We start from the raw sequence: 23,246 nt of genomic DNA on the forward strand, positions 1-23,246 counted from the left end.
ATTATTATAATATTATAAATATTATAGTCATGCTATTAAACTGAGTAATTATAGTTGTTACTTTGATTCTGAAACATTTCTCCGACATTTGTTTCGCCGTTGAACGGGTCAACGACAGAACGATTCACTTTTCATTTTTTCATAGATGGAACTTTTCAACGACGATCGTTTCGTTTTCATGAGCAGTCTACCAGAAAAAAATAATGGAGCAACTCAGTATCAGAAGCTAGTCCAAATATCCAACATATCAAAGATATGATATCTAGATATTCAACATATAATAATGAGAATATTGAATTAGTAAATACAATTTATTTAAAAATATTTCAGCATTACAAACAACTTAATCTAATGATGATTCTAAATTACTTTTTCTTTTCATCTTTTTCTTTCTTGTCTCCTTTTGTCTTCTCGTCTCCCTTCTTATCATCTTCTTTTCCATCTTTTCCCTCCTTCTTCTCCTTTTCCTTCTTATCTTTATCTTCTTTCTTTCCTTCTTCTGCATCTCTGTTTGTGATCTTGTTGTTAATAAGGTTATGCAAGGCAATAATTGATCTGACAAGAGCTGCTAAGTAAACTACGAGAGACTGATCATTAGTTTTAATGTAGAGGTTGTCAATAAAACTGTCATTAGCAATGTCAGGCAACAAGTTAAAGATGTCCTGCAGCTGGTAAATGATCTGGTGGTTCATTGGCAAAGAGCCTTGGCCGACTTGGATGAGGTAATCTCTGATCTCACTCAGCTGGGAGTGGAGGCCTTTGAGGCCCAATAACTGGTTTGTAATACGCTGTGAGAGACTACCAACTGTGGTGTCTTTGATATCTCTGAGAAGATGCTCAACACCTACTTCTTCTGCTTCTTCAGCACCAATCTCACTGGGAACATGCTCAAAGGTCCTTGTGGTGGGTGAACCATCATCATGGACCTCTTCCACAGCCTGGTAAGCTTCAGTGGGAAGGCCAAGGTCTTTTGGCTTAGCATCAATGATAACAAGAACAGAGTTAGGGCAGTAACGCCTGATTAACTCATTTATAGCTACATCATTCTGGTGGAGTTTGGGACCGGTGTGGTACCAGCCCACAACCTTCTCTCTGGCATTGACTTTCTTGAACATGCCGTACATGTTCTCTAAGTAGTCATGGTCAAGGAACCACACAGACTTGTCTTTGTCGTCTTCATCAAATGGAACTGTAAAAATCAAACAAATCAATTAGTATTGTGTAAAGTTCAACCACAGAAACCTAAATAAAACCGTACAAATCAGAGTATGACGCCCATATGTGTTTAACCGAATTTAACAACGTTTGACTAAATAAATCGTGATGAAACAAAAACAACACAAAGCTTGGTAGGGCTGCCGTAGGACGAGTTTACAAAGAGAGCTAATTACCTGCAAAACTGTTGGATACATCCAAGACGCCCTTCGCTCTCCAACAGCCCAGCAAGACGCCTACAACTCGTTTTTGATTGCCTATCTTGCCCATACGATTAAAGTGGTCCACCACACTCAATAGGACCAAAGGATGAACCACGACTTTTGTGGTTAAAACTTCTTGACTAGGCATGGCTGCTGTGTAAATTTTCTAATTACTTCACAATTATAACGAATACTACAGCAAATAAGACAACAATAACAATTTACAGCAACAATTCGCTCAAAATCTACAATCTAATGATTTTTGCCAAGCGGCAATCAAAACTAAAATTTGACAGTCATTATAGAACCAGTGTCTATGGCTCAGATAACTTTAATAATTATTTATTTTGGCAATCATGCATAAATACATTTAGATGATATTCTCGATAACACGACTCATTTAAAATCAGTTTTCAGCAGACACCCGAAAAATACGATATTAAAACAAATGACCCCAACGAATATGCCACATGCTTTAGATGGCATTTACTTGTGTATCTTGCATATCCTATGTCTACGGGTTCAGTAACGAAAAATACAATATTTCAAAACCAAATTAAAAAATAACTTTTACATTTCAAAATATGTCAATGTCAACGTCAATTCAATTGTCATTTGTCAATCGTGCCGACCAGACGTGCACTGGTTTTGTTTAAAACAGCATTCGAAAGTAAAGTTAGTATTAGGTATATAGCTTCCAGATGGTCAGTGATCAAAGAACTCATATCTATTAACCTGAACTCTATTAAAACATTTCATCATGACTCAGAGAACTATAACCTTCGTCACTGGCAATGCCAAAAAACTAGAGGAGCTCAGGGCTATTCTCGGCGGTAACTTCCCTTTAGAAATAATTAGCCACAAGCTAGACTTGCCAGAACTTCAAGGAGAAATAGATGAGGTGTCTATAAAGAAATGCCAAGAAGCTGCACGCCGATTGAAAAGGCCTGTGTTAGTTGAAGACACATCTTTATGTTTTAATGCACTAAAAGGGCTCCCAGGACCTTATATCAAGTGGTTCTTAGAAAAATTAGAGCCTGAGGGTCTCACAAAACTGTTGACAGGCTGGGAGGATAAAACAGCCAAAGCTGTGTGCACCTTCGCCTATTGTGATGCCAACAATGAAAATTTAGATGTTATGTTGTTCCAAGGCGTAACCAATGGGCAGATAGTATCGCCAAGAGGTACAAGAGACTTCGGATGGGATTGTGTTTTCCAACCAGAAGGATACAGTCAAACTTATGCAGAATTACCAAAGACAGAAAAAAATAAAATATCCCATAGATACAGAGCTTTAGAAAAGTTCAAATCTTACTTTACAGAAAAAACAAATGAATAGACTTTATCTAATCAGTGTTATACTATAAATGTAATTAAAATGTTATCTTTTGTATAGCAATTAAACCAAATCTAAATATGTTATTATTATTTATTATTATATAACCAATTCCACTTATTTACAAATTCATCATGATACTTTATTAATTATAGTAATATTTTGTACACCCATAATTTTAAAATGCTCTAAACAGAGTTAAACACACTATAACATAAAAAATAAACTTATTACAAGTAGCAACAATACTTCTTGATGTGGGTTTGTGTACACCAGGTGCAATGTAAGGTTCTAAATTTGAATTATTATAGTTTTTGTAATACCAGTCTTTGTCATCAATCTGCCTTATTTTAGTATTGCCAGTGTTCAATATTTCAGAAAATCGTGTCTTTGGCTCTCTATTTGGTGAAAAGTTTTCTCTGTGATCAAATTGTTGTATTTGTTGAAGGTTTACTTTTGTTATGGTTGCAGGTCTTTTGCTGGGATTTCTTTCATGTAACTCGGCTGTGTTTGGGATTAGAGCAGCAGAAAGTGCGGTGGGTGAAGACTGTTCAATATGCTTCCTCATGGGTGGTTTAGATGTGACTGCAGTAGATGAGGAGTAGGACAGGGTACTGCTCTCCATCCAGGCTTGTAGAGACATGTCATTACTTGTATCTGTAGTTATTAGCATACTTTCTTTCTCAGTCACTTGAGTTATAGTTAAGTTTGACTCCATCAAATTGTATTTGCTCAAGTTATTAGGATCCATCTTTTGTTCTTCAACATTTTTCGTCCTATTGTAAGCTACATGAGTACTGTTATCGTCATCAATGTAAGCTTGTAATTCATGTATTTCACTTTTAATTTTCTGGTGGGTTGTGTTACTGTGAACAGTTTTAACTGGTGGTTTAGTTGATACTGCTACTGTCCCTTGTCCAACACTACCTTGGTTGTTGTAAGTTGAAGCACTTTGAGCTTGTGTGGCTGTATGAGAAACGTTAAGTGCTGGATCAGGTATTGGCATAAAACCACCTGCTGTTCCAGGCAAAATTGGCGAAAATCCTCCAGTTTCAAATTTCGGTGTTTCTGGTAATGGATATTTATTACTGTTACTGTGTTTCTTATCAGGCCAGTCGATTTTGCGGCCAGTGTTCAGCAATTTTCCCATGTCTATCGGCGGAAGCGGCATACCGAAGAATGTGAAACCACTGCCGGCAGTGCTGGTAGCAACTGGTTTTGTTTTATCAGTTGTATTTTTCATGGCCGCATATATCGTTGGAACACCGCCTGACGATCTGTTGTTATTATGGGATGAACTTAGGTCGCTGTTTAATCCATCTACCATAGTTTCGTTGTACGGGTAATCAACATAATCGTCGTAGAAGTACTCAGACTCCTCAGGGGACGGTCTGTTTATTTTGTTAGCATGATAAGTATTCTTGATACGTGTTGCGTAATCCTTTATTTTGTCCACCGTTGAATATACTTGTGATGTCGCCAAATTTGGTAATAGAGCTTCGTTTTCGTGGGTTACACATAATCTTAGATCATCTTCATCTATTTGATTGAGTGATGGGTTTGAACAGTCGTTTCTTCCAAAAGGCATACCTTTAACGTATGTTCCGTCAGCACATTTCGGTCCAATTGATGTGGATTCTGATAACCATGATTTAAGCCATATAATATTGCAGTTGCAGATGAGTGGATTACCTGAAAAAAAATACAATTTTTAATATTGTAAGTGCAGAATTAACCACACGAGATAAAAAATTAAAGGCTTTAATTTAATACTCACCATCTATATCCAATATAGCTATGTTATTTCTTAATTTTGCAAATGTGTTTTCCATTACTGTGGTTAGTTTATTATGTCTCAATGAGAGTACTTTCAACCGTGGCATGAAGTCAAAAGGTTGCCCGCTAATATGGCAAATCATGTTATTGTCCAGATTAAGCTCAACCAACCACTCCATGTATTGAAATGAAGCTCGTGTTAACCTCATGAGCTTGTTAAAACTCAAGTCCAAAACTTCCAAAGACGATAACTGTTTGAGCCCCGAACTATCAATACTAGTTAATTGATTATTGCTTAAATTCAAGTATTGTACCAAAGGCATATTCTCAAATGCTCGCAAAGATATGTATTGCAGTCGATTTCCCTGCAGTTCTATGATCCTTAGTTTAGGAAGATTCGCAAACACTCGATCTGGCAAGTCAATAATGTGATTTCGACTCAAATAAATAGAGACCAAGTTTGGCAAATTTGTTATGGCTTTAGGGTGAATCACTTCGATATTATTGTTGTCTAGATCAATCGTTGCAAGGTCTTTTAGTTCTTTAAAACTTCCAGTTTGGAGTTCCATAAGCTTGTTATTTGGCATTTTGAAATCTGTCAGCGTGTTGATACTGTTTATTGAGTTTCCATCAAAACGCTTTATATGGTTAAAGCTAGCATCCAAGATCTTTAACTTCGACAACATATTTAAGGTAGCCGGTAATTCGATTAAGTTATTGGAAGATATATTAAGTGTTTCGACATCCAGTGCTCTGCTTACGATGTTAGGACTTATACTCTTAAGTTTATTTTTGCTGAAATCTAGAGAGGACAATGCAGCATTATCCTGAATCGCCATGAAGTCAAAGTTTTCAATTGTGTTACCGTGCAAGTTGATCTGTTTTAGTACTGTTAGTTTGCTGAAACTCTTAGGGTGCACAGCCATTATTTGGTTGTAGCTTAAATCTAAAATCTCCAGTCGACTTAAATCACTGAAAGTCGTCACTTCAACTTGCCTCAAACCGTTGCGTTTCATGTAAAATCGGCGTAAATTGTGTAACGTTTTTAAGCTACCGTGCGGTATTTTCTGTATCCCGTTACTGGATATATCCAATGTTCTTAAGGATGGTAAATCCAAGTCTGGGGACGGAGGCATCGGTAAGCTCGTTATTTGATTCTGTTGTATATAGAGCTTCTCTAGCCCCCTGAGTAATCCAGGTACAAATTCAATCAGTCTGTTATAACTAGCATCTAGCTCGTAGAGGTTTGCTAAGTTCCTGAAAGTAGCTGGATGTATTGATACAAGAGAATTTCCTGATACGTTAACGTATTCCAATAATGTTGATTCCATGAAAGTGATTGGGTCTATGATCGTTAGCTGATTATTACTCAAGTTTATCCGTCTTAGCGATGGCAAATTGTACAATAACTTTGGCTGTAAACGCGTGAAATAGTTATTAGACAAATCTAAGCCCTTGAGAGCGGGTAAATTCCAATAAGGACCTTCGTTCATGTCGTCTAAGGAATTATTACTTAAATGTAGTTCTCTTAACGCTGGCATAGCGACAAAAGCTTCTGCTTGTATAAACTTTATATTGTTTTTGTTTAAATGTAATCTTTCTAAGCTAGGATGACCTCTCAGAGCGCCTCGCGGAATTTCTTGAAGCAAATTGTCACTTAGATCAAGGAATTTCAAACGAGGCAAAGCATCCAGTAAGGCTCTGAATTCCGAAATGTGCATTATCTGGTTTCCGATTAAAGTCAGCTCCTCAACTCCACTGGCCGATTGTTGTAAGAAGGATTCTGGATGAATTTGACTTATCTTATTGTAGTTCAAATCTACTACTCTTAATTTAGGCACTCTGTGGAATGTACCATGATGTATAATGTTGATATTATTGTGTGAGAGTAAAAGATTCTCGAGCATGGGTTGATCAACGAATGCTCCTTCGTTCAACTTGTCTATCATGTTATGATCAAGATTTAAATAGGATAGCATTGGCAAATCTCTCATAGCCCTCCCAATCATAGTCGCGTCAGAAATTCTGTTATTGCTCAGCGAAATTTCACTTAAAGCAGGTAGTAATGATAGAGCTCTCATATGAATCATATTGATTCCACAATTAGTGATTTCCAGTCTTCTTAATTTGGGTAAATTGTAAAAAGCATTTTCTTTCAACACTCGAAGGTTGACACTTCCTTGGATAAACAATCTTTCTAATTTCGGTAGATTTTCGAATGTATTTTCGTTAACAGCGTTCAAACTTTCGGATTGAATGTTGATGTAGCGTAGTTTTTGCAAGCCAGAGAATACTGGTATTCGTTTAAGATTCTGTGATTGTACTGTTATTGCTTGCAGGTTCTGTAGTTTCATTAAACTTTCGGCTGGAAGACTTCTCAAATCATTTTCGACGATGAATATTTCGACTAAATTAGTTTCTTGTGTCTCCAGCCAAGCGGCAGATAACCGCTCCAAGCCATTATGACGTAACATAAGGCGCATAATTTTCACATTTTGGAATATCTTTCCTGGCAGTGACGGTAGGTAATTATTTTCTATTATTAGTTCATCTATTGGTCTTCTCACAAGTTCTCCAACTTTTTGGACGCCCTTTAGTACTTGGGGTAGATCGCTGTGTGTGCACCTGTAACGAGGGTTAAATTTCATCATTACTTATTCAAACAAACTAGGGATAAAATGTTAGCGATTACTCATACGAACCATATTTGTACATCTTCGTTTCGGTTTGTGCATATGCATGGGAGTATCGCCTCCGGGGCCGGACATATCGATGTCTGCCCGATGGCGAAGGTTAACAACGAGAGGAGGAGCCATGAGCCTATTTCTCCTTTCGAGTCCATTCCTCTAACTCGTCTGAGTTCATTGTCGCATGCTTATTGTAGTTTCAACTCTTTGTATCTGAAATTATGTAAATTAAGTATTAAATAGGTAAAGTTTATATACCCAGGAGTTTACTGATACGAGTTAAAGATATCTAGCATACTATACCTAATAACCTTCTCATCGTCTCCGGTAAATTAATGTTCCTTCTTTGTAGTCTATTACTTTAAGATAAGTAAAGTTCCTCACGTCATTTTACATGCACTTCATAAAGAAAGGGACAGACCTATTATTAGATATATTTCATAACTTTACAACCAATCAATACCGCAATCAATGTCTTATTAAAAGCGAGAAGGATTTATGCTAAAAATGTAGGCCAGTCTATTTCCTTCAAATTAAAAGAATAACACGACTGATTGCTTAATTCTGTGCTAGAAAAGAAGGAAAATTCGTAATCCGGTGGCGTCAAGGACCGGCACTAATGAAAACAATGTGTTGAACTAACAATGGCCCTCCGGAACGGACCACTGGTTCAGTGCACTTTCACTTGTACGCCATTGTTATTAACGGCGATCTATGGGGTATAAAGATATTTACGTCATTGTTTTAAGGTTATGCAAGCTATTGGTCGATCTGAAGATGTAGGTCACGATTCGTCCTTAATCATTGATTTTTTTAGAGTTGCTTAAGGTCTGAACTTGTAGACCAGGCAAAAAGTCATCTGAAATCGACTGTCACCTACTTATATAAGGCTATAACTTACATTACTAGCACGTACCTACTAAAGTTTCTAAGTAACGAGCAAATGTATAAACGGAAAACCACAACCATAGTCGGTAAGTATATTGTGATTTGAATATTGCCATTTAGTTTGTAAAATTACACAATAATTCAAACAAGGGTTGCATTACGAAGCTAGTTGAAAATGCCCATAAAACCGTTATTTCTAAAAAGGTGAACCATCAACAACACCTGCCTACCTATTTTTAAAATATGCTTGACATGAGACGTTATGCACATACAGTGCCGGCGTAAGGGCCACTGACACCCTGGGCGAAAATATTGTGGCGCCCACTTGAGGGAAGCAATATCAAGTGTTAGTTTTTTGCTGATCCCAAGTAAAATTGTATTAAGAATTTCATCTTTCCTTTAGCGTTACGTTTGGCGGTGGAAGTATTCCACCTCTAGCGTAGAGCACAGTTCTGAGGGTTTGCGCCAGGAGAGGCAAGAGACTCCAACTTCAGACCTTGGCTCCCCCCAGAATTTGTCGCCCTGGGCCATCGCCCATCACGCCCCCCCCCTAACGCTGGCACTGTGCACATAAGAATAAAAGTCAAATAAATTATGAATTATAAAAATAACCTTCTTATTATTACACACCAAAGCAAGTTTCAATTTTTGGGTAACTAAACGAAAACTATAATGTACACACTACACCTACTGCTTGGTTAAAGTATGTAGGTACATAAAGAGTTTTTACGTAATGACTTTTTACAAAAGACCTGAAAGTAAAAAGAAAATATTACGATACCGTTTCAGTACAGACGTCGTTTACTGAACGTTTCTCGTGATCCCAAAAGTACGGACAGCAGCAAAATTCAGTCAGAATTGCATACTCCTATTATTTTTCAGCGAACTCTACAATTTTCGTTGCGTCGTTGCTTTTTTGTTTTCTAGCCTAAAACTAACTTAGTGACTTATATTGTATTCGCTTTTTTACTTGCTTACAAAATGTATTTTATTTTTTTATTTTTTTTAAATAACAACAAAATATGACGTTCAAAAGACAAGCTTAGCTAATTGAATGTTTTTAACTCCAAACCTTGAACTAGAAGAAAAATAAAAACATTGTTGTGTTATTGTATATTTTAAATCAGTAAATTTTATAGTAAGTTCTTTTGTTTCTGACTGTACGTATAACGTTCGTATGCAGCGAACGGGACACCTACCATTATGGTACAGTTATCGCATTTATATCTAACTGTTGACTGTCATCTTGTAACACTAGGCAAAGTAGCGCGTATCTCACAACTTGTTATTAGTAATACAGAATTATGGCTGTTCTAGGTCGATTGTGTGATTAGGCCTTAGTTAAAACATTGTTGCGACTTTGTATGAAGTAAATACTTAATTTCTGTCACCTGTAAGTACTGGTAGAATCGAGTTTTGTTTCAAACGAATTGAAATCGTTATGGTAGGTACCTACTCTAGAACCTAAGACTACCACTAATTTAGGCTAAGGTAAGAATTGAAACAGCGCTTGATCGACAGCTAATTATGCTTATAACTCAGGATCGATATTCCACCCTGATTTGGTTCAAGAAACCTGGTGCATAGTAGATACCAACATTTTAGGATTAAATCGAGAATTGAATCAAATCAAAAAAAATGAAACTATTTTCATGAGAAAGCCTGTTTTGTAAGTTGATTCTTCATCCATTTTAAAACAAACGTTCCCAAAGTGTAGGATCGTAATAAAGTAGGTACCTACTTCAATATCGACTGGGCGAGTAATTACGATCTTATAGCATGTTTAAGATCTGAGATTCTCTCTTTTATGATTAGCCTAAAATTCGCTCTAAATATGAAACAGAAAATACTATAATTATTATGAATTGTTATTATAAACTTACACCGACATACTAGCATATGGCAATTCTCAATAAAGGAGTTCCTATGAATAAACTATAATGTTTGTCGTTTGGACCGAGGTGAGTTACTAGACAAGACCAGTGTCGTGGCCCCAGTGGACTAGGTCAGGAATAACTTATTTATAAATATTTATCATTACCTTCTTTGCCTATATCTCTCTATATCTTAGGTAGCCAGATAGCTAACATGTATTAAGTAGCACCCTGTAGGTTTCCCTTACTTTGTTCATTTAGAATTGTCACTTAGCATTTTTTTTTTGTTCATACCCAAAATGTAAAGATGGAACCTTTTTACTAAGGCTGTATGTCCGTCTTTCTGTTATCAGACTCATAGAAACATCAAATAATCAAGGTTCAGCAATCTTAACTTCAGTAGCTACTTCGGTCTTATATTTCGTGGGTGATCAAAAACTTATTTTGGAACTTAGTGTTGCCAATCTGACTCGCACACATGTTAACAATGCTTCATACTATACATAATATGTTCTAAATAATATACCTCCTTATTGAACAAAGAAAATTAGCATCTGAAGATCAATGCATAATAACTTTCATAATATATTTGATTGCCTTATTACGCAATTTAACAATCTGCGAGAAACTAGAGCGAGACCACAGCTTAGGGTCGGTACATATTAAATTACGCGTAAAATCAAATGCAGGGCACAGTAACCCACTGCCCTAGCAAAAGGTACAACCTAATCGGTATAAATTAGAGAAAATAAATTCCTTGTTTCATTTTTGTTTTTGGGAAATTTAACAGAAGGAAAACATGTAGGTAGTGTTCGCGTCGTATTAAAAAAAAACTTAACAAAACGTGTACGCGGTAAGAAAAATGGCAGGTGTAGTTGACACTTTTTCTAGGCCTAGAGTTGTAAAAAATTCACAATATTAATAAAATGACAGATTTCTTTGGTCTACCATTCAAGAAAAATCTTGAAGCTCATCACTATGCAAAACTTAGACAATAAACAAAAAGTCATTACAATATTTTTAGATTTAGCTAAAGCCTTCGACACCGTATTGGTACCTAATTTATTATGTAAACTCGAAAGTCTCGGCGTCAGAGGCCTTCCACTGAAACTTTTTAAGGACTACCTTCAGGGAAGAAGACAGGTTGTTAGGGTGGGTGATTGGACGAGTGACGAGCTACCGGTTGAATATGGCGTACCGCAGGGCAGTATCCTCGGCCCTACCCTATTTCTAGTTTACATAAACGAACTATGTCAAATAAACATCAAAAATGGTAAACTCATCTCTTTCGCTGATGACACTGCCCTGCTCTTCCATGCTAATACATGGGAAGAGGTCTGTCAGTTGGCCCAAATAGGATTCAACCAAGTGACACATTGGCTAAAAGAAAACATTTTAACTTTAAACGTTGATAAAACAAAATTTATTACTTACAGCAATAAAAACCTTAATCATCCTGATCTCCATATCATAGCGCACTCTTGCCGCTTACTATCTACCACTACCTCATGTACCTGCCCTAAATTAACGAAGACAAGTTCAATAAAATATCTAGGTATCATTATAGATGAGAAACTTTCTTTCCAACCACATTTAGAAGCGTTAATTGGTAGAACGCGTAAACTCATATATATTTTTAAGGCACTACGCCATGTAGCTGATCAGATGATCATTAAATCAGTCTATCTTGCGCTATGCCAGTCACTATTGGCGTATTGCATAACTTCTTGGGGTGGTGCTGCAAAATCTTTTATGATTAACCTTGAGCGGGCTCAAAGAGCCATCCTCAAGGTAAGCCAATTTTTACCTATTCGGTACCCAACTCATGACTTATACCAAAACCTAAAAATTCTAACAGTGCGTCAAATATTTATTTTGGCCACAATTCTCAAGCAACATTCTGAAATTCAATTTGATAAAAAACAAATGTCAACTAAAAGAATAAACTCTACGGTTTGTGAAAGAATGCGTTGCAACAATAGTCTCTCACAAAACTTCTACATGTTTCTGGGTCCGTACTTATACAATAAAATAAATAAAGATTTACAAATTTATCCACTTACAAGGGCGAAATGTAAAGAAAGAGTAAGTTCTTGGCTGCATGAATTAGACTATAATACCACTGAGCAATTGTTAAAACCTATTAACTAAGAGTAAGAAAAAATATATCATAAAAATAAGGAACAACTTGTACCAACACCCACAACATTACACTCACAATCACGCGGAAACTCACGCATTCACACAGTCATACACACACACACACACACACACACACACACACACACACACACACACCCAAACCAATTGAAACTTCCAGTTATTCGTCCATATAAATTACTTTTATACTTTAATTTTATTATAATTCTACTATAACTTTATATAGAGTTTAATTTTAAGTTTATGTTTAAATTGTTGATCTCATAATAAGTTATAAATTAGGCTATTTCACATTTTGTTTAATAATTAATAAGACGTAGGAATAAACGACATTGTCTCCTCGGAGGGTAGCCTGGTGATCTGTAACACAGGTCTTACCTATCACAGACACCAGTCTCTATTTTAGTACACAAAATAAGTACTGTAACATTCTGTGATAATGAGAAAAATAAACATTTTTTATTATTATTATTATTATGCCACCGATTCAGTTCAATTTAATAGTTTGTCATAATCATAGTACAACTATATCTATGATGAAGTTCAATAAATATAACATCCTTCGAAACTGTTTCGAATCCGTATATAATAAATAGAAGGTACAGCAATAAATTCTAAAACTCGCGCTAGGTCTGTCACACTGATTGGAAAGTGGATGCATGCTTGCACACGCCAACTGATAATAATCTTGTGCATATTTATTAGCTGAATATATGTAAATGCACTATTATATTTGTAAACTAAATTACGGGAATTTGTCCGTTACCGTTTCATTACATACTTTCGCTTTGAATTTTTTATATAAATTGTTTTCAGTTTTTGTCTATGGCTTTCCCCGATTTCCCGCCAATGTTTGTGGCGCGAATTATGATTGTGAATTGAAATTTGGCGCGAATCATAATTGTGTTCGAGAAAGAAGTCTACTGCGGTGTTTCATTTTCTTTGCTTAAAAAACGTATCTTTTTTAAGTTTTAAATAAAAGACAAGATAGATAAACTTGCATTATTACAGACCAAAAATGAATAAGTATTACAAAGAATTTTTTACATCATCAAAATCAAACACTAAGTAATTATAGTAAGTGTGCTCATTGTAGACCTCTATTAGACTAATAACCTATCATAAACACGACTGTTAGAAACGTCTGATTCTTTGATAACAGTTTAAACGCCTATATTTAGACTTCTAGGGCATCTAAGATAATAGCACAATGTCTCATCTACGTTGATTCACTTACACGTGTATAATAGCTTAGTATATAAACATTTAAGTAGGCTATAATTGCAAGAACTTCTTAAATTAGTGCAGTAAAAATAGACTGCTTGGATCAAAATATGGTATGACTGGGCTAACGGTTCACAACTACGTTATTTCTTTTTTGTTTACTCACATACCCTTTCCTATAATCGAGCACAGCCTATTTTTAGTCAAACTGACCCCTTAGTGTCTGTTATAAATATCCCCAACTATCTTCCTGTAATTTTCAGATCCAACCATTTCCAAATTATCTTGTAAGAATCGCTCACCCGAAAATTCTCAGTCCTTACACAATTAAGGTTCTAATATTCACAATTCTATTTAACCTTATTTTTATCTAAAATCTACACAAAAACTTACACAGAAGTCACAGAAGATTCAAATATCTTGTTTGAAGTACATCAACAAATTGATGGTTTACCGTCAAAGATTAGCTGGATCACAAATTCAATTCCTCTGAACCCACGATCACAATTACGCAACAATCACAACAACAGCCCGGCTGAACAAGCGTGCCTTATGGTGGCCAAACATGAACTGGGATACGAGTATTTCGCATGTAAACACCAGACTTTCGGTTCACAGCTCGATGCACACCAAGTAACTTATCTTTCACCATTGTGGCGCGTGCTGCCGCGCGTAACTACCCACCTTAGTTACAGATGTGCAAATACTTTCAAAATTTTTGGTTTGTAAGCTTCCTCACAGAGGACAACTGCAACAGTTTACAGAAGCCTAAACCTTCCCTACTTTCGGTCTCAAGTAGGAATGTAAACGTTCAAGAGAACAGTAAAATTATGAGGAGAACCACAAGGGTTTAATTACGTAACTAATTGAATACCAAAATCACTCTTAGGTACATAATTCTTCCAATTCCACACGAAGAAAACTTCGATTCTGGTGAGCTGTATGGCTTCCGTGACCGGTGACAGTGGAAGACGGTGTTTTTAACAATTTTAGTAGCGAAGTTGACTTTAAAGACATTTTAGTATCCTCCATAGGACAAGGCCATAATATTTAAACAAGGTAAAATTTAAAAATAGCATGGAAGAACATACTTAATTGTAAATATGTAGAGTCTATTCTACAAATATTTTCCATTCTTTGGCCAAAAGTTGCAAAATAAAGAATGCTTAGGCGACTTATCTCGATTAAATCGTACGATGTGGTAACAAGGAAGGGTGGCCACCTGGACAATGAAATTGCAAAGTGTCGCCTTAATTGTTCTATTGAAACGAGTATTTCTGTAATCGAAATGAAACAATACTGCTATTTTGCTATTTCATATGAAATATACCAATCTTGTACGTTGTTAATAATTGGTCGCTTCCTAGGTTAATGGTATTTCAAGAAACACCTGATTCTTATACCGTCTTGAAAAAAACGCCCAGTCATCACAGTATGTCGATGCTAATTCAAAGTTGTTTGCTAATCGCTACGCCAGTTCGTAAGTTTACGAAAACTTGCTAACATCCTGCTAACCTTGATATAATATAGACGACGTGCAAAAAATAAATGATTTGGCGGCAAATAACAACTGAGCGATTACGATCTGCGTTGTTACCTACCAAAATAATGTATTACACGGATTGTGGACGTATGGCACGCTGCCTTTGCCGCGCAGAAAAATATGTGTAATTAGATTCAAATTCGTTGAATTGTGATTTGGAGAGTTTTTTTAATTGTTATGTAATAACATAATTTGTGTTTTATATAACTTTATGTTAATGTACGGTTTGATTCTGATTACCGAATAAGGGATATTTATGTTATTACAGAGTCAGGATTTGACTCTACTCGGCTCTTGTTTCAAAAATGAAGGCATGCCAATATATGCGGAGCCCAAGTCCTTTAAACCATCTTTAAAGCTAAAGCTGTTGAATTTGTGGAAGCGAGACATTCTCTATATAGCGTAAAACGGCGTCTCTCTCTTACAATTGCAACAGCCCTTCTAGGAGTTGGGTGGCCCCTTGATTAATGTTTTGACCTTAGAAAACCTCACATGCCTCTAAGGAATCCAATATAGAGCGAAGGATTTTTTGTTTCATTATGCTGGTTGGTAATGTATGATATAATAGTATGTGTATCTATCTAACTATAAGTTATCTAAAAAAAGAGCTGTCGCTAACCAACTTTAAGGACAATAAATTACTGGTTGGACCAACAAACATTTAGGTACATGTACACCTATAAGTATTAGCACCGGCCAAGGTCATTATGTTCTGAAGTAATGGTGCCATTTTCACGTGCTTAGCATCGCACGTGTCTGCTTTGCATAACAGTTGGGGTGTTGACGTCAAATTTGGCGAAACATTTATAGAACCATGATCGGAAATTTTGTTTTGAATGCCGCGGAAAATATTATGCAATACACAACTTTTGATGGAAAAGTTTAAAAGATATCAATATTAATAGTGAATGGAAAAAATATCTTTATTGGTTTTCTCTATTGGAGAATGGCCGAATCGGACACATATGAGAGAGAGAGGTTTAAATTAAATTTTAATACAAACTCCTGAACTAAACAATTGCCTGAACAAAAATATTGGTAGATTATTCGAAACATTAAATACTCTAAATAAAATGACAGCCTAGAGTTTTAACGAGACAAAAGTAAATTGTCAAACTGACGTAAATATATTTTGGTCATGTTTGTCTAAATAACATCGAGAAAGATGATACAACCTAAGGGATCCTCTTATTTTTGATAGACTTTTAAGTTTGTTTATATAGTTGGTACATATCTAAAACTACTAACCATTGCTCGATAACCAACGAAAACAAAATTCAATGTCAAGTTTGTGCGAAAATTAACATAGACGCGACACACCCACCAAATTTTCGTATCCCATTTTAAACTTATATGAACCTTGTGATTTTACATATAAGTTTGATTATTGCTTGTAGCAGTTAAAATGTTTCACTCGAGCAAACAATATTTGTTGTACAACCTGTTTCAACCTCACGCGACAGACCTCCGTACCTTGTGTATTAGCAGTTACCGTTTGTCTCACACAGTGTTTTATCGTGCATCCCACGTTCAGTCTTCCGTGATAATGTTTCTACGAAATTTATATCGGAACACTGTTAACTTAAGTATTAGAAACTATTCTGCTAATAAATGTAAGACTAAGGTGCCAAAGATTTTGATTACCGGTAAGTTTTTTTAAATTGTTTACGAATTTAGGCGTACGAATTAATTTTTCAGCCGCAAATTTTCCGCAAAAAATAAAAAAAGTATTTTCTCGATTGGGTGTAATAATAACCATACATTGCATTCATAATTATTATTGTAAAGAGATTAAACCCGTAAAAGTTACAAGAAATATAGAAAATATAAGCCTTTATGGCTGTTTAGCAATTTAATTTAGGTCACAGACGTGCGGTTAGTGAAAGGATCATAATGTTGTGAAGGTTGTATAAATACAATAAACCTATTTACTAGGAATGTGATAGTATTTACTATTTATAAAAATAATGATAGTTTTGAAGCGAAAGCGTGTCTCGGGAACAACTGTTGCCTAAACCGCGCATTCCGACCGGCGTGCAGCGCGTGGTCGAACCAACCGGTACAACTAATGGTTAAATGATTCGGTCAATATTTAAAGTATTTGGTAGAGCACCTAGTACTTGGCGTCATAAATTATGCATTCCAGAAATAAAAGACATGAATCAAAGTGTATCAAGTCTGAGGTCTTAATTCGATGACATACACATAAATAAAGGTTAACTTTCGACTTCGGAAAAATACTTCAGTTCGACTCTACATCTCTGAAAACGTCACTTATAAAAAAAAACTGTGTTAAGCCTTGTGAGGTCTTACTGTCTTTTCGAATTAATACAATTTCCTCTACAAGAAGAGAAGAAGAAGTTGTTTCTCCGTGAAAATGATTTGCCTTAAAAACGTTAAACATTATCAACTATCGCAGCCAGCACTCCACATCCCAGACTCGGGACAAATATTTAAATAAACTTTATTATTATTCAATATCTCTTGTAGAAGCACTCAACAATCAACTTACACATTTAATACAACACACGTTTATAATTCGAACAAATTAACATTCTTGTTATCTCAGCTGGTTATCAAATACTTGGTCACACGTCGCTGGTGACAATAAATGACTAAAATAACTTGTGATTAAATTATTTTAACAGAATCAAATTCAAGGTGTACATTTAATTCGTCAGTCGTAGTCAGAGTAACAATTAATTTCTGATCGATCCTCTTTGGCATTCTAAAGGTCCCGTTTAAAAGAGATAGTTTTGATGCAGTATAATCATCAACGAAAGGGTTCCTTTCGTTTGCCGAAGGAGTATTAAATATGATTGACTAGAGAGTATACGGAACTGGTTTACAAGAATTGATGTTTGAATGTTTTAATGAAAAGCTTGTTTAAGTGTCGACAGTTCGGTTTGAAAAACCTTATAAGTTTCAAACAGTTCCAGAAAACATGATATTTGCAATCATGCCGTTTAAGCAAACGTCTTAGTGGTCTTTAACAAATTTGATACCGTATAGTCCTTCAATTTGAAATAATGGACCAGTGTTGAAGACAAACGACGCCTTTGTATTTTTTATCTTCATGTGTTATGTCATTTCGACGAATAGGAGATCGTTTTTATGTTTCTTTTAGGGTTCCCAAAGGGCAAAAATCGAACCCTTTTACTAAGGCTCCACTATCCGTCCGTCTTTAGGCTATAGGTATCTCATGAACCGTTATACTAAGGCAGTTGAATAAAATTTTCACAGATTATAATATGTATTTATGCTGCCTCTACAACAACCAAGTAAAGGTCGAGGTTTAACAACGCTAAAACGTAAAAGATGTTTTTTTTAGTGTTCAATAATTAACATTTATTTGTTCGCCAACCGATTTGCTTTGACCATGTTCAGCCCATTTTCACGAAACTTTCTATCGTGAATCCGACTCGCACTTGACCGTATTTTTTATTAATAGCCATACGTACCTAATAATTTATTAAGTTATGTTTAAAACTAATCTAACTGCGAAGACTTGATAAACGTAATCTTAATAAGTTTTATTCATTCAGTTTTTTGTTAGTGACATAAACCTAGGTAAATAAAGTAAATAAGTATTGTGATATCCCTAAAAACCCTGCTAGCCTACTACCTATTCAAAAGACCTTTAAAAAAAAAATACAAGAAATATCTTGAGTTTTGCTGTCGTGGAAAAAAGATAGTGCTCTACACGCCGCATAGTGCCATCTCTGTTTATGCGAAAGCTGCAAAGGTACTGCTTAGGTGGTGATAGGCTCCCTGATGTCTAGGCGAAACAAAATAATAATACAGGTTCGACTTTTGAGAACGTAAGGTCGAAAAGGACAAAGAATAAAGAATCGACACTTTTCAAACAGATAAACGATTTGTTTTATTCGTCTTAACTAGATCTGTATCTGTACAGATCTAGTTAGAGGTCATGTTTGGTATCTATTGCAAGCTAAATCTTATAGCATTGTTAGAACCTAGCTAATAAGACTAGCAAATCATAAATAAATAAAACTTGACTTGTTTTTGGATTGGTTTTTTTATGACCGAAACATGTTATAGCTCTAGAAAAATACAGTCTTATTCTGTGTGAGGTATAATATATATTCCGAATAATGTGTTTACCAACTAAAATAATAACCTGAAGCGTAATCTTAATACTATCAAGACGTAATAGTTAGTTACATGGCAATAACATGTTTACCTGAGAAAAACCAAATGGCATGCTTTGTTTTCAATGTTGCATTCGCATTTATTTAATAACTCAATAATTGAAATAACAATGATTTCAACTTGCTATGTAAAAGGAAACTAACGTATGTTATTTGCATGGTAAACTTTCGGGTCGCATTGTATTGTGATTAAGATAATTCTACACATATCGCAGTCTCCTCGTAAAACACCATGCTTCATTGAATGATAGAGGAGTCAAGTAAATAAATAGTGAAGGCTTTTGAGATGCAGTAACAGCGACAATATATAACCGTACTTGTTTACAATCTGAGTAATATTATCTAGCAAGTTATTTATTAAATTTGTTTACATTCACAGGAGGCCTTGGTCAACTAGGCGTTGAGTGCGCGAGGTATCTCCGATGTAAATACGGCAAAGACAATGTCATCCTCTCCGATATTATCAAGCCGACCGAGGAGATAGTGAATGATGGACCCTACATCTTCGTGGACATCCTAGACTTTAAGGGACTGCAGAAAGTCGTCGTGAACCACGGCGTTGATTGGCTGATCCATTTCTCGGCCCTACTGAGTGCAATTGGAGAGCAAAATGTTCCTTTAGCTGTACGAGTGAATATCGAAGGAGTTCATAATGTGATAGAACTGGCTAAACAGTATAAACTTAGGCTCTTCGTGCCTAGTACAATAGGGGCGTTTGGACCGGACTCTCCAAGGAACCCAACGCCTAATGTGACAGTGCAAAGGCCTCGGACAATTTACGGTGTGTCGAAAGTGCATGCGGAGTTGTTAGGCGAATATTACTATCATAAGTTCGGTTTGGACTTCCGTTGTTTGAGGTTTCCTGGTGTCATATCAAGTGATCCTCCTGGCGGAGGCACTACAGGTGAGGGATTTTTTTGTATTTTCTTAAATTTTAATTACTTTAAGCAAATTGATATAATGGCCCATAAATTTTATATGCCTGTCACTTAACGATTCAAATGGGAAGCACATAACAAAAATATTCTCTTTTTTAATAATTTATTTGTTTTCCTGTCAAAATGTTGTCGTAATTCAAATAATGAACAATGGTCGCACATTCTTTATAATTTATTTTTGTGAAATTGCTTTACGTAAGTTTCAAGCCTTGAGAGTTGACTGACCGCATTTAATAAAATAATTTTAAAATGCAGGTAATGCAAATACGTTTTTTAAATTATTTTATCCAGTCAAATAAAACTGATGACCATGTTGTAAGTAGGTACTTTCTTTTCTAAGTCTCGAAAACAGGCTGCATAGGAGAGTGTGGTGTGGCAGGGTAGAGATTTTGCAAAGGACTACTTCGATCATTTCGCTTGGCTGAAAACAGCTTTCTTATAATTTATTACACAGTTGAAAGTTATCCTGTAAAGCACATTAAAACCATAACGAAATCCGTTTCTATATTCCCCCACCAGTCCTATTCCCTGGTTTTACCGCACTTACAAGAGATAAAGTGAACAGAAAAACAAGTTACCCACAAATAAATAATAAACTTTAATAAAGTAAAATTTGTATGCAAGCTACAACTACTACTATATTTGTCTTGTATATTTCAATAATTTTTTTAATGATTCAACCACCATGAATTTTTATATAAATGAATCTCGATTGGAGGGAATTCAATGGGGCTTGTTTCATTGACGAAAAGAAGTTCAGGAAAATTCCGAAGTAAAAACTCTTTCTGCTGATATCACAAAGATTTAATGATTTGTATGCCTCACTTTTCAGACTACGCTATCGCAGTATTCCACGATGTTCTCCGCAAGGGGACGTACCAGTGCTACCTGAAGCCGGACACGCGGCTTCCCATGATGCACGTGAGGGACGCACTCCGGGCCCTCTCAGAGTTCCTCGATGCCCCCAATGACAAGCTTGTCAGGAGAGTTTACAACGTCACGTCAATGAGCTTCACCCCTGAAGAACTGACGGCGGCTATGAGCAAACATATCCCCGACTTTAAGATCACTTATCAGCCAGATAGCAGACAGGATATCGGTGAGTTATTATTTGATTGGTTAAATACATAATGACCAAGAATTTGACTGCACGGATAGCCGAGTGGTTCAGGTCAGGAAACCAAACCCTCGGCGCGCGACGTCTGGCGGGTTCGAACCCCTCGTAGGACAAGCGACTGTGTGATCCACGAATATTTGTCTTGAGTTTGGGTGTCTTTGTGTATATGTCTTGAATGTTTGTTAAATTCCAAGCGACACAAGGTTTAAATTCCTTGCTACGGGAGTAGTTTTTCCTTAAAGAATAATCCAGTTGCATTTACTACTGGTCATCAATTCACCATGCTAAACCTAAAGAGCGCGACGTAATTTGGGTTCGATCCTCGCTAAGTCAAGCATATGTTCGACCCACGAATGATTGCTCTGAGTCTGTATACTTGTATCTAAACATGACTTGCGATGTACCAACGACTTCAGTACTCTTTGATAAATTGTATAACATGCACCTTGGGTGGCAGAACTTTCTATGGTTTAGCTCCAGCGCTAATAATCGACTGGTATCATGTTAATAAACCTTAATTTTAAATTAGTACTCGAGTTTTATAGGCCAGTCCAGTCCTTAATTAGGACTTAACAACTCTTGTTAAGTTCAGTACCCTCATAAGACGAATGCTATCAAAAAAAGTATTCGTATCCCCTTAAATACTCTATTCAAGATAGCATGAGAAATTGAGTCACGAACAATAGAAAATGTCAGTTAGTAGAAAATGTCGCGTTAGCATGGATATAGGGGAAGAGGACGACCAAATAAACGATGGATGGATTGTGTTAATGACGATATGGCTGCAAAGAGCGATTCTTGTGAGATAACTGCCGATAGAAAGGTATGGAAGAAGAAGACATGCGCCGACCCCAAATAAAAATAAACGGGATAAGGCCAGGGGAATAATAATATGAGAATAGACTTTAGATTCATACGTACCTAGCTGTGCTGCCTTATTTATGTATTTTTGGTTTTCAGCTGATTCCTGGCCACAAGTCTTCGATGACAGCGAAGCGCGTCGCGACTGGAACTGGAAGCCCGAAGTCGATTTGGAAAATCTTGTGACACTTATGATAAAAGAGGTTAAAGAGAAAATAGCCACCAATGGGAAACTCCCATCATAACACAACATTTTACTTGATAATCTCAAGAAATCATGATTGAACTTTTAAGGAGGCAAATGTGCCGTATACAAAGCATTTTTTCTTTTTTTTTATAAAACTCAGAGAAATATCTAAAAAAATATCTGTGGATTTATATAATAACTTTACAAGATGTTGCAATAAACGGTTTATGAATTTAAGTGATATTTTTTTTGTGTTGATCCTCTTTGTTTCGTTCTTTTTAGTAGGACAATCATTACAAAAATGTGAAGGTGTACATTAGTGAAATAAAAGAGTAAAACTTCGATCAATTCCTTTATTCAAGCATAAACAAAATAAAATTTACCTTTGCATAAAGGAATAATAAAAACAGTGTTAAGCATGTACATGTTTACCTATAGATACACAGTGAAAGAAACAAAATGACCCCTACCACGAGTTTAAAAGTACTAGAATTTGTTTGTAGAGTGATGTTTGTAAAAAGGCAAAAAAATGTGAAGTAGACTCGTGGTAGGGGTTGTATAGACTGTCAAAGGATGAAACTTAAAAATAAAATGACTTCCAATTCACGCTATACACAACTCAGTCTTCGATACGTTACTCGTCGGCAACTCGGTCGCTTACATTATATCTATGAAATTACACTAGACATGGACGTAACATTACTATAGGCAGAACGTTCATTTCCGTACAAGTTATTTTCAACGTTGCCGCGTAATTATTATGAGATGCAACTATTTCAATGCATAGTTTAAAAACTATTCTACTAAAAATTTAGTAGGCTATTATATATTGGTGTTTCTCTGATTTAGGACATTATTTATTTCTAGTTTTAAAATACTTATCGTAATTTAAAAATTGTAACAATAATTTATATCCGATAAATTATTCAAATGCCTTTCTACCTTACGGAACTAAGTGTTATTATTTATGTAGTACTAGCGCGAAAAAACAACATACAAATATATGTAAAAAAGAAAACAATTTTCTAGCCGATTCTAGCCAACTTATTTTTATTGCACCATCTA

General features: G+C 35.7%; 4 protein-coding genes across 5 annotated transcripts; 2 read left to right on the forward strand and 2 right to left on the reverse strand.

Moving 5' to 3' along the window:
* Positions 1-292: 292 nt before the first annotated feature.
* Positions 293-1,721, reverse strand: LOC113501489 (26S proteasome non-ATPase regulatory subunit 7). The gene is made up of 2 exons (XM_026882659.1): positions 1,392-1,721; positions 293-1,189 (listed from the first exon to the last, which is right to left on the reverse strand). The coding sequence occupies exons 1-2, from the start codon at positions 1,564-1,566 to the stop codon at positions 366-368; spliced, it is 999 nt and encodes a 332-aa protein (XP_026738460.1). The 5' UTR covers positions 1,567-1,721; the 3' UTR covers positions 293-365.
* A 295-nt stretch (positions 1,722-2,016) lies between these two features.
* LOC113501491 (inosine triphosphate pyrophosphatase) lies at positions 2,017-2,840 on the forward strand. The gene has a single exon (XM_026882661.1). It carries the CDS (start codon positions 2,179-2,181, stop codon positions 2,755-2,757), a length of 579 nt encoding a protein of 192 aa, XP_026738462.1. The 5' UTR covers positions 2,017-2,178; the 3' UTR covers positions 2,758-2,840.
* A 79-nt stretch (positions 2,841-2,919) lies between these two features.
* LOC113501486 (protein artichoke-like) lies at positions 2,920-22,084 on the reverse strand. Of its 2 annotated transcripts, none has more exons than XM_026882656.1 (4): positions 22,055-22,084; positions 7,233-7,430; positions 4,532-7,155; positions 2,920-4,446 (listed from the first exon to the last, which is right to left on the reverse strand). In XM_026882656.1, exons 2-4 carry the CDS (start codon positions 7,370-7,372, stop codon positions 2,933-2,935), a joined length of 4,278 nt encoding a protein of 1,425 aa, XP_026738457.1. In that variant the 5' UTR covers positions 7,373-7,430; positions 22,055-22,084; the 3' UTR covers positions 2,920-2,932. The 2 variants fall into 2 exon arrangements, with proteins under 2 accessions (XP_026738457.1, XP_026738456.1); XM_026882655.1 differs by lacking the exon at positions 22,055-22,084 and adding an exon at positions 13,757-14,379.
* Positions 16,273-22,418, forward strand: LOC113501488 (L-threonine 3-dehydrogenase, mitochondrial). The gene is made up of 4 exons (XM_026882658.1): positions 16,273-16,552; positions 19,458-19,982; positions 20,849-21,115; positions 22,094-22,418. Exons 1-4 carry the CDS (start codon positions 16,312-16,314, stop codon positions 22,237-22,239), a joined length of 1,179 nt encoding a protein of 392 aa, XP_026738459.1. The 5' UTR covers positions 16,273-16,311; the 3' UTR covers positions 22,240-22,418.
* Positions 22,419-23,246: the final 828 nt, after the last annotated feature.

The sequence above is a fragment of the Trichoplusia ni genome, chromosome 15 (genome assembly GCF_003590095.1).
Source record: "Trichoplusia ni isolate ovarian cell line Hi5 chromosome 15, tn1, whole genome shotgun sequence".
NCBI lineage: Eukaryota > Metazoa > Arthropoda > Insecta > Lepidoptera > Noctuidae > Trichoplusia > Trichoplusia ni.